Below are 18,302 nucleotides of genomic sequence, written 5' to 3'. Positions count from 1 at the left end.
TATTATTGTAGCATCGATCAAACGAAGTTCCTTTGGGTTTGACTTCTTATTGAAAAAAATAATATTGGTGCGAGATATTTTATGTTTTATGCCTTTTCTAATTATTACAATTTTTAATTTAATATAATTTATAGCCCATAAAATGAGCCAATTAAAAAAAAAAGAAAAATTGATGCCGAATGCCACATTTTCAATGATAATTGGACATTCAGATATTTTTTTTAAAAATGCATTAATAATTTGGTAATTCAAGTAATATAACATTTTTTAGGTTCTGATTTTTTTTATTAAATCGTTCAATCTATTCCGGCCCGCATCATGATGCGAAAATTTCATTCGGCCCGCATCATGATACGAAAATTTCATTCGGCCCGCTGACGAAAAAAGTTGCCCACCCCTGCTCTAGAAGGATTATGTGATTATATAATTATACGAATAAATGTCCCATATTAAATAAAATCAATTATGAAAATTACATTAAAATTATATAAATAAATACTTATTAAAAATTGTCATTTTAATAAGTATTTATTTATATAATTTTAATGTAATTTTCATAATTGATTTTATTTAATATTAAATATGGGACATTTATTCGTATAATTATATAATCACATAATCCTTCTAACGGACGCCTCCGTAGCCAGGTGGGAAGGAGCAGCAGTGCGTAGCACATGCTTCTTGATTAGACCGGGGTTCGAGCCCATCACCACCAAATACGGAGTATGCGGAAAGGTCAAGGAATGACCACCGCATATCCCGGAGCAATATGGCCTTAGTTGCTAATGCTCCTAAAAACCAAATAACAAACAAACAAACAATCCTTCTAACGTGAGTGTTGAGAGAATTCTGTTCCTACATAAAGATATGACATTTCCAATTATAGTTTATAATAATAACATTAGTAGGACATATTGAGCTTTATCACTCTTTTAATCTTAATTAGAGATCATACTGCATAAACGTCAAATCAGGTGTGGATGATGAACTGATCAGTAGATGCCCAAAAAAAAAGGGTTAATGTGGTTCTACCAGTGTTGTGCCATCAATGTTTTTTTGTATGCTGATATGATCCAATGAAATGTTACGACTTCAAATATTTTATATACTCATATCAGAAGCTGTATAACTTTACAAATAAATTGGACCTAGTTCAACTGACTCTCTGTCATGAATTCCAAGGACCAAAGCATGTTTCCTTATGTCAGTCAAAAGTCTGCTGGCTCCAAACAAAATTCGTAGATAACCAGTTGCTGAATTTTGAGAAGCATTAACTTAAATATAATCATATTTGAAGGATCAGTTTGTCATTTTATAAATTAGTTCTTCAAATATCATTAATATAGCAATCTTTGGTGAACCAGTTTTTTGAACCAAATTGAAATTAATCTTATCTATGATTTTGCAAGAAAAAACTCAAAGTTTCCAAAAACACTCAAAGGACCATAAACATTCATCTTCATCATTAAGGCATCCTTTTTTTTTTTTTTTTTTGTTAATTCATCCTCCAAAGGTTCTTCCTTATAAACATACACTGGCTCATGATTTATGGAAAGAAAAGAAAATACTCAATGAGCTCTGATTTTTATCAATCATTATAAATTATAGCTTTTGCTTGCCATAATTATTTTAGACATGAAAGAGCACAATAAAGTGTCAAGAAGTAGTATATGAATAAACAGAAATACTATTCAGTGAAAAAAAAAAAAGTCGGCATTTTGAAGAACCTGCAGTCAGGATCATGTTAAGATAGAAGCCTAGAAGCAACTGCATCCAGGCATCATCTGTCAGGGGCAACAAAAAAAAAAAAAAAGTCGGCATTTTGAAGAACCTGCAGTCAGGATCATGTTAAGATAGAAGCCTAGAAGCAACTGCATCCAGGCATCATCTGTCAGGGGCAACAAAACTGAATTATTTCTCTCACCTTTTCATATAGTGAGGAACAGCATTTTCTTGTTTGCATTCCAGGTGCCTAAGAAGACTTGACATGATCCTGCCTGTAGTGACAATTTTGCTTCATTTCTTTGCAACCGCAATGGCATGTCTGCATTATCAGGGTACCTGCCCGCTCACTGATGAGTGAGCCAACAAGCTCTAAAATGCATCTGAGCGGTGGTGCTCACGAGAATAAATAACAGTAGACTCCTCTACTAGAGAAGCGTTATTTATTCGAAGTAGTGCAATACCTGGTATCTCGTTGAAGGTAGCCTTTTATCTCAAACATGAGATAAAATCTCAAATGATGCCATTACACTACATATGTAGTTAAATTTATGGGTAAACTCTGGTATATTTACACCGATATTATATAATTAATTGCAACCAATAATGTATTATGCCTTGAGCATTTAGTCTTCAAAATATTAAATACATAAATATTGAAAATATTTCATTCTCATTCATGTTTCTTTCAAAATATCACATATAGAGTTTCTGAAGTTGAGCAAAAGTTAAAGATTAAATTTTGCAAATTTGATGTCCATAAAGTGGAAGTTTACTGTATTTTATATAAATTATTCTGAGTTATGCAATGAAAGTTCCAAGTAATTTGGTAAGTACGAACTTTGGTTAAAGCTACACCTGCAACATAACAATTATTAATAATAATAGTAATAATCTGTTTTAAAATTGATAATAAATTAATTATTTATGTCAATTTTTTATTAAAATTCTAGGATGATGTTAGCGAAGAAAGGGAGATCTTGCATTTTCATTTCATGCTATGGAAAGACTTCTTAGCACCAGAGCAACCATCTTGGCTTCTTCGATTTATAAAAAGAGTGAATGAACATTATTGCTCTGATAGGGGACCTTTATTAGTTCACTGTAGGTAAGTTTATTTCAGCAGCAAGAATAAAACTTCAAGGCACATTAAGAGCTTAAATACATTTAAATACGAAAAAAACAATAATATTAAAAATAACCAACGTGAATCATAGTTTACAACGGATTATAAATGCATCCTTTTCTGTTATTTGAGATTTAAACAAAACCTCACTTAACATTGAACTGCAAGCTAAAATTACTTGAAACATCATATGACATTGCAAGTGGGTTAGGTCTTTCACCCCAGTTACCAGAAATGGCAAATTTAAATTTTTCTTGCTTCTGTAAAATATGGCAATTTTCATAGCTTTTTTGAAAAATGTTATGTGCCACATCATTTTGAAAGAAAAAATGCTGTCAAAATGCCACATCGCAAATAACATTTTTGATAAATATGAAAATCGATTTTTTTTTTTTTTTTTACATAGTTAAAAACATTAATTTTTTTTAGTGTTTACCTATATGAAAAGCTTTTTTGACAATTATTTAGGCTTGGCATGTCCTGTAATCTACAAATATCATTGGGTTTCACATTAGTTGATGTTTTTCATTGAGTTATGTTAGAATTAGATTGAAAAAAATATATCTTCATTGCAAAATAGCAAAATAATTGGTATAGAGGCAACAAACTGCATGTTGCAATAGTCCATCATGGCACATTAACCAGGGGTGAGTGATCTCTCTCTCTCTCTCTCTCTCTCTCTCTCTCTCTCTCTCTCTCTCTCTCTCTCTCTCTCTCTCTGTCTTACATCATCAAGATTATTTAGGAAAAGAGCTTCAGTGGAAATACATTGTTAATGATAGAATATATGCATACTACCTTTTATAACTAATTTATAGATAGATACATATTTTTTTGAGGAATTCGTGAGCAATTACTATACCTATGGTTGATGCCCATCACCACGCTACTCCATCAGTCCATACTGCTATGATAAGAAAATTTTTATTCATAGAAAAAAAAATTAATCAAACATTTCTCATGGTTTAAAAATACAATAATATTGGTATTTTTTCCAAAAAATTCTGAGCTACCCGATTACTTAACTGTAATTTGTTAACATTCAGAGTCACTTGGATCCAGACTTGCTTCTTAAATAAATCTCAATCTCTGAAGCTGTTACTTCAGTATAATTCCATTCCTGTTTTTCCAGAATTTTTTCAGGAAATCCTGTCTGAAAGTTTACTTTTTGTCCAGATTTCAGTTATTTATGGTGGTTTTCAAATATGGACTACAAAATTTATTATATGAGCTCAAAGCCATTTGATATTAGGTTGCTGAGCTCATAATTAGTACAGAGAAAAATGTATAAGCAGAATATATATTCTTAGTAAATTACATTCACAGTACATGCTCTAGTTTTTTTTTTTTTTTTTTTTTTATTAGACAGTATCTCCATGTTTTCTGTGATTCATTTGTGTTCTTGTATACTTCTCAAGTTTTCCTAATATGTGTTAGTTTAATTCTGATTATTTAATGATGCTGAAAAAAATTCTGGTAACATGCCGGCTTACCTGATTTTCTTATTTGCTTTCTTCAAATGCATTTGTTGTATCAAACACCTATTCTAGGAAATAAAATAAAAATCTTCCTGTCATATATGGTGAATGTATTCTTTATCATTGTCATATTATTATTATTTATTATTATTCGCCATATGATGCAAGGAAGCCTGAGGCTTATGCTGCACCAGCCAAAAAAATTTCCCAAGTTACCCTGAGAGAGAGAGAGAGAGTCAACAGTAGAAAGGAATCATCAATAAAGAGAAGAATGATGATATCCAGCTCAGGACCCTGGGTTTGCCAAGCCCATACTCGCCAGATGTGAGGCCCCGGGTGCCAAGCGTTATAGTGATCAAGCAATTTCCTGAGTGATTTCTAAAGCGTTTTCTCAAAGATATAGTTTTCTTTCAGTTATAAAAGTTTTCTTACTTTTCTATTATTACGCAACTTAGTCTTACAAATCGTAAGCAAGTTTAAGAAAGGAAAAACACCTTTCTTCTTTTTTCCTTAAATTAACATACTAACTTTTATACCGCTTGGTCACTCTTGCGGCACTGCTCCTGCCTCCCCGTGGCGGGGCCGGTAACTTGGGAGAAGAAATCCACTCTCCCAGGGCTGAAAGGAGCAAAGATCGATAAAAATATGTATCCACCTTTAGAGCCATTGAGCTCAAGATGAGACAACATAAATGACAATGATAATGACTTCTCTCAACCCAAGAGGCTGAGAACAACTCCTCATGAGGAGATACCATCATTCCTCATTCTACACTCTCTCTCAGAGCAGCCTCTGAGTAAGTTATCGCCATTCCTTATACAAAAATGTATTGAGTCTGCTGCAGGTTCACCGAGAACGGTAAGGCGACTTCAGTCCGGGGATATTCTTGTAGAGACTAGTAAATCTCAACATTCTGCAAAATTATTAAAGCTGACTTCCTTTGGTGGACAATCAATAAAGGTCACTCCTCATGCCACCCTAAACTCCTCGAAGGGGGGTAATTGCAGAATGGAACTTATTAGATGTAAGGCAGATTACGAGAAATCTTTGGCAAGGGATGCAAAGAAAAACAGCAAAGAGTTCTTTACTTATGTAAACTCTAGAAGGAAGGGGATGAATCAGATTGGTCCACTTGATATCGATGGATCAACTGTTGATGATCCTGCTCAGGTAGCTAACAAACTGAATGAATATTTTGCATCGACATTCAGACATGAGGAGTTATTCAGCAAGGGAAATGCCAGAGGTGTATTCAACTCTGGCAGTAAGCTAGAGAATCTTGTAATAACTGAGAGTAAAGTGGAGGAGAAATTGTTGAAGATAACTACATGAAAGGTACCTGAGGTGGATGGGATCTATCCAGTTATATTAAAGGAGGCAGCAAAGGAAGTAAGCAAACCCTTACCCATAATTATGAGAGCTTCCTTGGACTCAGGGGAAGTACCCATGGACTGGAGATGTGCAAATGTGACCCCAATTCACAAAGGAGGATCAAAGGGCGACACAAGTAATTATAGACCTGTTAGTTTAACTTCTGTTCCTGGAAAATTAATGGAGGCACTGGTTAAAGAAGCACTGCAGGATCATCTAGACAAGACTTCAGTTATAGCTCAGACACAGCATGGTTTTGTTAAGGGGAAGTCTTGCCTGACCAATTTGATTGGATACTATGATGCAGTCACAAAAGAACTGGATGCAGGGAATAACTTTGATATTATATACTTGGATCTTAGAAAGGCTTTTGATACTGTTGCACATGGAAGACTGCTGCACAAATTGAGCAGTGTGGCATTGGAGGCAAATTGCTGCTATGGATAAAGGAGTGGTTGAGGGGGAGAAGACAGAGAGTGGTAATCAATGGACACTGCTCATCGTGGACTAATGTTATTAGTGGAGTCCCTCAGGGTTCAGTGTTGGGTCCATTATTGTTTTTTGTATTTATAAATGATATTGATAATGGTATATACAGCTTAATGTCCAAGTTTGCAGACGATACGAAGGTTGGCAGGGTTGTCAAGGACACTACTGACACTACTGCAACAGGATCTGGAAAGGTTGAGCAGATGGGCTGAGAGGTGGCAAATGAAGTTTAACATTGACAAATGTAAAGTACTACATATGGGAAACAGCAACCCCAGAGCAACGTATCAACTCTGTGGTACTACACTGACAGTGGTAGAGAATGAAAGGGACCTGAGGGTGGTTGTGCAGACAGATATGAAGTTTTCTGAGCAGTGCAGACGGGCTGCAAGAGTAGCTCATGGTGTATTGTCGATGATATATAGGAATTTTTCTAGCAGGGATAAGGAGGTGATTATTCCCTTGTATAAGGCAATGGTCAGGCCACACCTAGAGTACTGTATACAGGTCTGGAGGCCTCATTTCAAGAAGGATGTAGAGCTGCTGGAACGAGTACAGAGAAGGGCAACAAGATTAGTGAATGGAACAAAGGGGTGCTCTTATGAAGAAAGGCTTAAGTTTTGCAAATTACAGTGTCTGGGGACTAGGCACCAGCGAGGTGATCTGATAGAGGTGTATAAAGCCTTGAATGGTTTGAGCATGCTCAATGCTGATGGGATTTTTCCTCTTGCTCAGAATAATCACCTGAGAGGGCATAAATTCAAATTGAGAAAAGACAGATGTAGGATAGATGTGAGGAAATTTGCCTTTAGCCAGCGGGTGGTTGGTTGGTGGAATAGACTTCCATCCCTTGTCGTGTAAGTTGATAGCCTAAATAAGTTTAAGGCTCAGCTGGACAGGTATTTTGAATGAACAGAGGGTTGAAGTGGAAGTGGTTATTTTTTATTTATTTATTTATTATTATTTTTTTTTTTTGGCTGATGCTGCATAAGCTTGCTTTCTTGCATCAAGTGCCTCTACTAATGCTAATGCTAATACACTCCTGAACTTCATGGAACGGCTACTATCAGAAAAGAAATGCACTGTCACCCACTTTTGCAAGAAACGAGCTCTCCATCCCGATCCTGAACTACAAATAAACAGTATTCCAATCTCGCTTATTAGTACTGTTAAATTCCTTGGACTGATATTAGACAGAAAGCTGAACTTCCAAACTCACATCTCTCATTTAAGAAATATATCTCTAAAGCATCTGAATATTTTATGACTGATATTAGACAGAAAGCTGAACTTCCAAACTCACATGTCTCATTTAAGAAATATATCTCTAAAGCATCTGAATATTTTATGATCAGTTTCGGCTATGTCATGCGGCACTAATCAGTATATTCTATTGCATCTCTATAGAACTTTAATCTGTTCACTGCTAGATTATTGTTGTCTGGTCTATGACTCTGCCAGGACCACTACTTTACAATGTCTAAATATTATCCAGCACAGTGCTCTCAGGACTGCATTAGGGCGCTTTCAGGACTTCTCCAATCCAAAGTCTTTATATCGAAGCACACGATCATCCATTACATCTTCGTAAGAAATCTCCACTACACTGCTAAGATCCAGAGTCTTCCATCGCACCCCATTTGGGAGTATCTTTATAATACTTGGGGATTTGTGCTATGAGAGCAAGCCAAATTAAAATAGACCTGCTTCACTCAGGATTAAAGAGCTTTCTCGGAGTTGGAATATCAATTTAAGCACTATTTTTCAGGACGCAACTGCACCTGTTCCACCTTGGACATACATTTCTGCCTCTCGTGATATGCATTTTATGGAGTGGTGAAAGAATACTGTACCTCCCTTTAATATCAGGCAGTTGCACTTAGCTCACACTACTCTGAACTTCCATGCCTGTAAAATCTATACTGACAGATCCAAAACAGCCAGTATGGTTGGTGCTACTGCAGTTTTTCCTTCCCGTATGGTTACAGCCTCACTACCATTAGCCTGCAGCATCTTCACAGCTGAGTTATATGCCATCAAATTAGCACTTAGTAAAATTATTGAACTTTCTATCTCACCTGCCATAATTTATGCTTACTCCCTCAGTGCTGTTTCTGTCATAAGAAAGAATTTCTCATCCTACAGTGAAATACATTAATGCTCAGCTATTTTCCTGCAGCATGTCCAATCAGTTTTTGCTGGATCCCTGGCCATTCTGGCATTCCAGGAAATGAAAGTGCAGATCTAGCAGCTAAACATCCTAACCTGCTCTCCCACAACATCCTCAGGTTCCTTGCACTGATTATAAGCCTGTTATTTGCAAAGCAAGTTACGACAACTGCTCACAGATCTGGAAAAGTAACACCAACAATAAACTTTACCAGATAAAACAAGAACCAAAGCTGTGCCTCTCAAGCTTTCAATGAAACAGATGAGAGGAAGTGGTACTGGCAAGACTCAGAATTGGACACACTCATCATACCCATCTGTTCCTGCTACTGGGATAAGATCTACCCCAGTGTTCATCCTGTGACAGTCAAGTTACGATTAGGCATTTTCTGTTTGATTGTCCTTTATATTCAACCATATGGTCAAACACTTTTCAGTCGGTCTCTAGCTGAACATAATTTAACTCGTATCCTGGAAAATTATGCAAACATAGATGAACTTATAATCTATTTAAAATGTATTGGCCTATACAGAAGTATTTAATTTAAAATCTAGAGCAGTATATTTTGACTAAATAAACTATGAGCGGACATAATTTGACCTCAGTAGCCCTTGTGTCGTTAAGCCAAACAACAACATGAAACCCACAACTTAGAAAACTCAGAGAAACTACATATTTATACTGATGGCTCCAAAACAGATGAAGCTGTAGGTTCTGCAGCAATTTGTTCTACCTTCGCAATAGCTGTTTCTCTTCTTACAGAATGCAGTATCTATACTGCAGAATTGTATGCAATAAAACTAGCCCCCAGATAATATAACCAAGCAGAAATTCAAGAAAACTCTGATATACACTGACTCCTTAAGTGCAGTCACTGCCATTCAGTCTGTTACTTCTCTCCAACATCCCATGGTGCCTCTGTAGCCAGGTGGGCAGGAGCAGCAGTGCGTAGCACACGCTTCTTGATTAGATCTGGGTTCGAACCCATGACTACCAAATACGGAGGATGTGGAAAGGTCAGGGAATGACCACTGCATATCCCCGAAGCAATATGGTCTTAGTTGCTAATGCTCCTTAAAAAAAAAAAAAAAAAAAAAAAAAAACCAACATCCCATTCTGAAACAGATCCGATCTCGTTTATATCAACATGAAACATCCAACCAGATGGTCAACTTCTGCTGGATCCCAGGTAATGAACATGCAGATCATGCTGCAAAACATCCTGACAGTGGATCATTTTGCCATCTGAAAGTCCCATTCACTGATTATAAATCCACTGTTAAAACAGCATGTAGGATTTAATGGTATGAACTGTGGCAAACACAAGTGAATAATAAACTATTTCAGATTAAAAAAGCACCTCATCTGTGGACTTCTAGTTTCAGGAAAAGAAGGCTAGAAGTCATTTTTGGAAGACTCCAAATCGGTCATTCCTATATATCTCATCTGTTCTTGCTTATGGGAGAGAACTCTCCTCAATGTTTCTACTGTCAATCCCATTTAACTGTCAAATTATTCTCATAGAATGCCCGCAATATTTAAGTATCTGAAAATCCAGTTTTTGCCCTCTATCCAACTTTCAGGAATCTTTAATTTTACCACACATACTTGGCAGTTATGCAAATCTTGAAGCACTGTTTCAATCCTTGATAAGCATAAATATATATAATCACCTCTGATAATCATAATATTAAAGACTCAGTCATAAGTCTATAATGAACAGGCACAATATGGCCCAGCAGGCCCTTGTGCCAAAACACCTTCAACACAACAACAACAACAACAAAAGATATTAACAACATAGATCAATCTGTGACTAATGGCATAATTTCTAATTTCAAAGTTTTATACAATTTTCAGATTACATTGCCCATATTGAAATATAACCCGTAACCTTTACTGTTGAAAATTGAGGTTCTTGCATGGGTAAAGAAACAAGTCTTGTATTTTGTAAGTTTTGGCAGGTATTTATGCTGGATTTCTTTTAATTCATTTAATGAGAAAAGGTCCCAGAATACTAAAATTTTCACTAGCCAATATTATAAAATTTTTTTAAAAAAATGATAAGTTTTTTTTTATTTAAATTTTATTTTATTTATTTTTATTTAAATTTATATAAAAATTTTATATTTGGAGCCTATCATGAATAAAACAATTTTAAAATGCAGTTAATTGCACTTCATAATGATGTATTATTTTATTGTTGCATAAAATAACATATTCATTAATTATTTGGGAAAAAACATTCCAGAATGCTGTTTTATTGTGTTTTGACTGGAAGATGAAACTGTATTAAAAGTTTTCCTGACTCTAGTTTTAAAAAGGTAAACTGAGCCATTATCAATCCACTGCAGGATGGAAGCCTCCTCAACAATTCATGTTGAGGGAAATGGACTATATAATCTGCCACGCTGGCCCAGTGCAGGTTGGCAGATCGACCGTATTTAGCAGTCGGGCTTGAACCCCGGTCTACTCAAGGAACGTGTGCTACTGCACTCCCACTCCTGACCACTCGGCTACGGAAACTTGATATCTATATTTTCTTCAAGTTCTATCAACTCATCTGCTCTCAGCCTCGCAGGTACAAGATGCTAACTACAGGTTTTACTGCTGACAGAATAAAGGCTTAAAGTGTTGATTTTGTACTTCTGAAATTTTTTGCCATGCAAAAATAAGTTTATAAGTGATCTTTCTTTGTTCTCTATAAACCATAGAGAAAATTTCATTTGAATTTTGAAAAAAATTTAATATTTCCAATATTGGGAAATGAAGTCAAAATATGAAAAAAAAATTTATATTTAAAAGAATTTATGTATAATATTTTCATTTGTATGAATTTTCAAAATTCTGGACAAAATTTGCTCAGAAGATGATCCTACAGATGTATGTTTGTAGTGCTTTTAAATTCACTTGTGAAAAGATTAATCCCATCACAAGTATAATTTCATGCTAACTGCAACAAATTGTGCTTTTGAGGTGCTATTGTTACCTACAACCAAATTATAATTAAATAAACAAACTTAGCAGTAGTACTGAAAAAGCACTGAGAAGAACAACTGCATAGAATACTGCAAGGATAGACACAACTGCAGCTGAAATGACAAGGGCTCTATACCCATGCACCCAAAGCAAATACTGACAGTCACCCCAAGATGAAGGATAACACAAAAGAAAGGATAGACACAACTGCAGCTGAAATGACAAGGACTCTATACCCATGGATAAATCTATTAGCAAATACTGAAAGTCACCCCAAGATGGAAAAAAAACACAAAAGAAACTTTGGGAGAACTATGGCAACTATTTTATCAGTGAGCATCAGGAAGGCATCAGCCACTATGAATTCCCAAATGGTTGTATTTCTGTCATGGCCTGCTTATAGAAAGCAAACTGACCATGGATGCTCCTATATGACCAAGAAAAACCAATACACACTTAAATATTTAAGCATTTATTGGTCTAACATGTTTATGCATGTATCCTAAAGTATACATACTTAAGTATGATAAACACTCACTCTGAAACCTGAAATAATTCAAATAAAATAAAATATGAAACGTTTTATTTTTAGTTTTTTAGTTAATTTGTCTTGCTTTTTAGTACGAGTTTAGGTGTATTATAGTTTGGATTATCAGTTGGTTCTGGTCAACAGTAAAATTTACACTTTGTGTTTTATTTCTTTGAGTTGTTTCAGTTTTAAAGGGTGTCTACTTTATTTAAGCATCTGTTCATTGGTCTTTCTCAGTCAAATAGGGATATCAAGTGGCAGTTCACTTTCTACAAGCAGGGCATGATAGAAATAAGACCATTTGTGAATTCATAGCAGCTGATGCCTTCCTAATAAAAGTGGTTCTTTTGTCACACCCCACACTTTTTTTGTATTATTTTTTCATCTTGGAGAGGGTGTCTCGTTGAAGATAATAAAGCACACAAAACTACGTTAATTACAATGACAGTAACTAAGGGTTATTATCACGAAATTCTTCAATTTTTTAGAAGAATTAAAATTTTTAGTAAATCAGAGTTAAATCTGATTTGAAGAATTTTGTTTTAAGGTTACTCTTATATTGTAAATAACAATAATAACAATATGTAAACACTGTATATGTAATAACAATATGTAACAGTGTTAATATGTAAACACTTACCAGCTGTCTTTGCAATATCACCATCACAAAAGATCACTTCAGTCATGAGAACTTTTATGGGTGTCTTTATTTGCTTTAAGAATTTGTGCATGGATGTGGAGTTCTTGATTCATTTCAGCTACATTTCACCTATTCTTGCAGGATTTTACATTGTATTTCTTGTGGACAAGTATTAATTTTTACTGGTTAATTTAATTTCCTTTTTATATTGTTTAGCTTGTTATTTAATTATAGCTCTTTAAAAGCATAACTTGTTGCAGTATAATTAGCAACAAATTTGCATATGATAAAAAAGTGTTAATTTAATTTGGTTAATCATTAGTTAATCAGATTAGGTTTATACTTTTAACTTCCTTTCTACATTTTTATAAGCATATTCATAAAGAAATTCCAGTTGAATACATTTCATACTTACCAAGTTTTATGGTTTTTTTGGGAAGCTTCTTTTTTTTTTACAAATTTCAGGAGAATTTGTGTTACATTACTGATATCTTTTTCAACAGTGAAAAGTTTTGAAGAAAACTGATTTAATGTGAACTAGAGAAGCTGCACTTTCCAGACATGTAGCTTCTAAATAAGCAGTCACATGTGCTGAGATAGTTCTCATGGTATTTAATTTTCTAACCTAACCTGTGGATTTATTTATTTTTCTGAATGATTCCTATTTCAGCATTCATCATAACACCCTACAGCCATAATAGCTGATGTACTGTAAATATCTAAGCAAACGAACAATCTGCCATTACTACAAACAGAATCAGAATAATCTTGGCTAGGATAACCAGTATTCGTGAAGCGGGTGGAAGTATGATAAAATAACCGAAATTGTTTTCTCCATCCTCATTGTTTCTCTTGGCAGTACTGAGAGAAACAATGAGGACGGACAAAAACATATTGAACATCATGATTTTAAAGTCAACTTTGATTTTAGAATGCTGACAATAGTTAGCATTCTAAAATCCATGTAATGAGCACATGTTTGATGAAGAAGATTACTGCTACTTTTCTAAATTATCCAGATCAGGACAGTAGGTAAAAGATCATATCTTGTATTTTGTTGCATGTATGTTTTTGTAAGTAGCATTAATCAATAATTTTGACTTCTTTTCATGTATTAATGCTTTCTCCCTCTCCAAATGAAAAATATTCTATTCTTTTAGAATATACAAGCAAAGCAAATAATTTTGAAATATAGTTTATTGAATTTTATAATAACAGATATAATTTTCCTATTGTGTCATTCAGCACATGTTAACTGATAACTTTTTTTATTAATTTGTAAGAAACCTTCCAGAATATTGTTCCAGCAGACAAACCTGTATTAAAAGTTAGCAGGTATGACATTTTAGTTGAACCTAAATGGTATTTAATCTCCTTATATTTTATTTATTTATTTTCTTTTTAAGTGCTGGTGTTGGTCGAACAGGAACATTTGTAGCAATAGATTATCTCCTTCAGCAGCTACACGAAGAAGGACAGGTAGATGTGTTTACATGTATCACCAATCTACGATACCAGAGGAACTACCTTGTCCAGTCATTGGTCAGTAGCCAAAATGTTAACTGAGTAAGGATGTTTTATGTATGGTTGGAAAATGAGATATAGATTCTTAAGGGAAAAATGTATAATAAAATATTGATAATAAAAAAAAAATTAAATAAATGAATAAAGTAATTTTTACAGTTATACAAGATGGACCAAAATCTAGTAGGCAACTTTAATCAAATACTATGAAAATACAAAAATTATAATAGTATGAAATCACTTAAAGTACGAAAAACCATTTCAGGTTTCATCTGCAAATTTTGACAAGGGTCGATTTCTTTACCTTGCAGATATTCCAGTGAGTCCTCTGAAGTACCTATAGCATATCTCAGTCCACCATATTTATCACATCTGTGATATACAGGCACAACTCAGGAATAGTTCTAGGCTTTGGAGAGATATATGTTTTATACTTCATGAACCCAATCCCCCCAAAAAGCAAAATCTAAAGGTGTCAGGTCTGGAAAATGTGGAGACCATGGAACAGGTCCCACATATCTAATCCATTTATTAGGAAAGAAACAGTGAAAAACGTGGTTGTAAATTGTCTTGTTCAAAAAACATGTTGTACTCTCATTCTCTTCCAATAGCTGTGCCATCAGGAAATTTTGTAGTGTGTACCAGTACACACCACTCCAGACACACTGTATTCTGTGAAGAGGAAAAATCCATACATTACTTAGCAATTCACGACACCAAAGACAGTAACCTTTGAATTGTCACATTGGTACCCCACTGTCTCTCTTGACAGTTCTGTGCCCCATTTATGACATTTTGTTTGGTCACCCTTACCACGCACAGCCATACAAAGCACAGCCATATCACTGAACACAATTCATTCCAAGAATTTGTTCTCCTACTGCTCCATACTTGCTGATAGATTAAAACAGAAGTTCAGTCATCTCTCATCTTGACAGTCAGTGGCAGAGCAACTGCCCTTTATGGGGCTTCATAATTGTTTACCTAAAACCCTTCTAATAGTTATATAGCAATTATGATTCATTAATTGCATATATCATCAACTTCTTTGGGCTAATGAATGCTCTCAAATGCATTCTACATTGGCTTACAATGTAGATTTTGGTCTACTGCATACTCAATCAGGATAATTATCCAGGTTTATTGTTTCCATGAACTTCTTATACTACTGGTAAGTGATTTATGCTGCTATGACCTCCTGTTGTTATAAATTTTGGCCCACCCTGCCTTATGATTCATAAATAATGAAAATATATGCACATTCCTACATGAATTTGAGAGTAAATATATGCACCAAGACTGTTACTTGTGGACTTATTAATACTATGAAGATGCTTGATGCAAAAGCACTCTTAATAATAGAAAGCCTGAATCATAAAATAGTCATCGAGAATAGATTAACATCTATCCCAGACATTTCTGTTATTAATGTTATAGCGTCGACAGTGAAAGCGAAAAGAAAAAAAAACTGGATTGCAGTGTTACATTCAAACTTTCTGGATTTTATTTTCACTGACAGTTAAAATAGAGGCTATCACCTTCATATTGTTTAACATGATACATGCATACATCCAGTGCATTGGGTTGAAATTGTTGTTAAAACTTGTTTGTTTGAATTTATTGAGATCTGTGTATCTTCCAAGAACAGTATAAAGTTTATATTAGGGAAAAAATCTTTCAATCTGCACTGTTACTCTTGGATGGGGTTAAGGGTAGTATGAAACTTTTATAAATTTTAGCATTCTAACTTTAATGCTACTGTTGCAACCATGCATCCAATACCTACTTAATAGTGGATATGTCCTCCTCTTGAAGCCGCCACCACCACCACTACCTGATGGTGAAGCATGGACTCTGTAAGGCCTCTGAACTTTGCAGGGAGTGTTGTGCCATGTGACTGGGATTACATCCCATAGATCTACAATAGTCCATGGTGGAGGATTCGAATACCATATCTGTCAACCCATGTAATCTCAAAGGTGTTCCGTGGGATTCATATCCAGTGGCCCCGATAGCACCTGGAAGTCATTTTTGTGTTTGGCAAACCACTCTCAAACAATACAAGTAACATAGCAGAGCATATTATCCTGCTGAAATACACCTGTGCCATCCGAGGAGACAGTCATTATGAAGGGGAGTACCTGATTAGCCACAGTGAAAAGGTAATTTTAGCATTTAGTGCAGTCTAGAGGTGTGAGGGCTCCAAGAGATTCTCAGGAAAACATCCCCATACCAAACACTGCCACCACTTGTGTTTTTGTTGGATGAGAGCATTGGAGCATTCCTCTCTGCAGTCTGTTGCCAAACCCTCCATATACTATCCACATGCAGGAAATGTGATTCTTGGAAAAAGCAACTATTTTTTCCAGTTGTCATTGGTTCATTGATGCTGTTCAGATGAAAATTTAGGCATCATTGGCAATGGGTGGGTGTAAGCATGGATACCTTGATTGATTCCTACTCCAAAGACCCATACTGAGGAGGGTTTGGTCTTGGAAACATCTCTGGCTGTCCCTTAGTTAAAGTCTATGGTCAACCATTCCACCATTTTCCATCTATCAGCTCACACAAGCCAAGACAGCCTACATTCACCATAACTGTCAGTGAGGCATGGGTGTCCACCAAATCTGAAAAGCCCATAAGATTTGCAGTTTCCATAATACTGCCACCATTCAATTGAGGGCACCTCCATAGCCAGGTGGGCAGGAGCAGCAGTGCGTATCACACACTTCTTGATTAGACTGGGGTTCGAGCCTGTCACCACCAAATACGGAGGATGCGGAAAGGTCAGGGAATGACCACCGCATATTCCCGGAGCAATATGGCCTTAGTTGCTAATGCTCCTAAAAACCAAATAACAAACAACAACAACAACACGTCCCCTTACCCATGTGGATCAAGTACTTTGTATGGACTGCATGCTATGAACCTGTAATATTATTTACTGGCTCTCACCATGACATTTGCCACCAGGCAGGCAGGAACAGCCGATTGCTGAAAAACATGAGGGGGAGCATAGTGTTTTGACTAGGCAGTGTATAGTGCATATTGTACAGTACAATAAAAATTGAAGGGGAGAAGATATTTTTGAAGTGCATATTGTACAGTACAATAAAAATTGAAGGGGAGAAGTATATTTTTGAAGGGGAGAAGAGAAAAGTTGCACATGGTAATGTAATCAAAGTCCCACTGTCAAGCATATTTTGGAAAAGGCCAAAATGAGACTTCGACCTTTTCCAAAATACATGACCTGTGTATGCCTTATTAGTATGAGTATTAATAGTGACAAATGATGTAAGAAAGCAAGCTTATACAATATCATCCAAAAAAAAAAAAATGGTAGGTTTGTAATAAATTCTTAATCAAGGTTTTATAGTTGTCTGCTTTGTTGTTGTCTCAACAATGTTCACAGACTTTCTTGAAGGATTTCCAAGCTTCTATTTCCAAAGGATTTTATACACTTTCAAAATATTCATCTCTCAGTTACTCTCTGATCTGAAAACTATTGACTACACCTTCTTTGATTTTGGTATCACTAATGTGTATGAACTTCAATTTTAAATATAGAAAGCTACCTTCATTCTGTTCCTATCCATAGCTTTTATGAAATTCTTCATTAGATCTGATTTATGTGAGGTGGTGGTTGTTTGTTTGATCAACAAGGTGGCTTATAGAAGACTGTTTTCTTTTCGAGTAGAAGATTTATGCAAGGAGCCAAATTGTAGTTTTGTAATAAATCGTTTTGGCTCAGCTGTTCCACTCATACAGAGGCGCCTCCATAGCCAGATGAGAGGGAGAAGCAGTGCGTAGCACATGCTTCTTGATTAGACCGGGGTTCGAGCCCCTCACCACCAAATACGGACGATGTGGAAAGGTCAGGGAATGACCACCGCATATTCCTGGAGCAATATGGCCTTAGTTGCTAATGCTCCTAAAAAAAAAAAACAAAATAACATAACACTCATACAGAAAGTGATAATATTTTGCAAACCAGATTCTAAACCTAAAAGGACCTTGATAAAACCTTTGAAATCTCTGCTGATGTGTTACTTGTATTTATCATACTTTACTTTTCTTAAAGAAAGTTCCATGTTGTTCTCATAGGTTTCTTTAATGTTGACAGAATGATCAGTATAGCTGAATGTATTTTTTTATTCTGAAGTAGCAGAGCTTTTAGATTTAATTTTGAAGAGTCAATGTAAAGCCTCCATTCTTCTGTTTTATGTTCTCTTCCAAAGAGCTCAAGCAGCCCATCAATGTCATAACAGTAGCAA

General features: G+C 35.3%; 1 protein-coding gene across 4 annotated transcripts in view; it reads left to right on the top strand.

Moving 5' to 3' along the window:
- Positions 1–18,302, top strand: part of LOC150086955 (tyrosine-protein phosphatase 69D-like) — an 823,111-nt gene that overhangs the window by 703,852 nt on the left and 100,957 nt on the right. For all 4 annotated transcript variants that reach the window (XM_090371707.1, XM_090371706.1, XM_090371704.1 and 1 more), the window contains 2 exons: positions 2,676–2,830; positions 13,911–14,046. In XM_090371707.1, the coding sequence (XP_090227833.1) occupies positions 2,676–2,830; positions 13,911–14,046 (291 nt within the window). The remainder of the gene's footprint in view (positions 1–2,675; positions 2,831–13,910; positions 14,047–18,302) is intronic.

This window comes from Mastigoproctus giganteus, chromosome 4, assembly GCF_048544385.1.
Source record: "Mastigoproctus giganteus isolate SK-2022 chromosome 4, ASM4854438v1, whole genome shotgun sequence".
NCBI lineage: Eukaryota > Metazoa > Arthropoda > Arachnida > Uropygi > Thelyphonidae > Mastigoproctus > Mastigoproctus giganteus.
The sequence above is the reverse complement of the archived record's forward strand: the minus strand, read 5'-3'. Positions and strand labels throughout refer to the sequence as shown.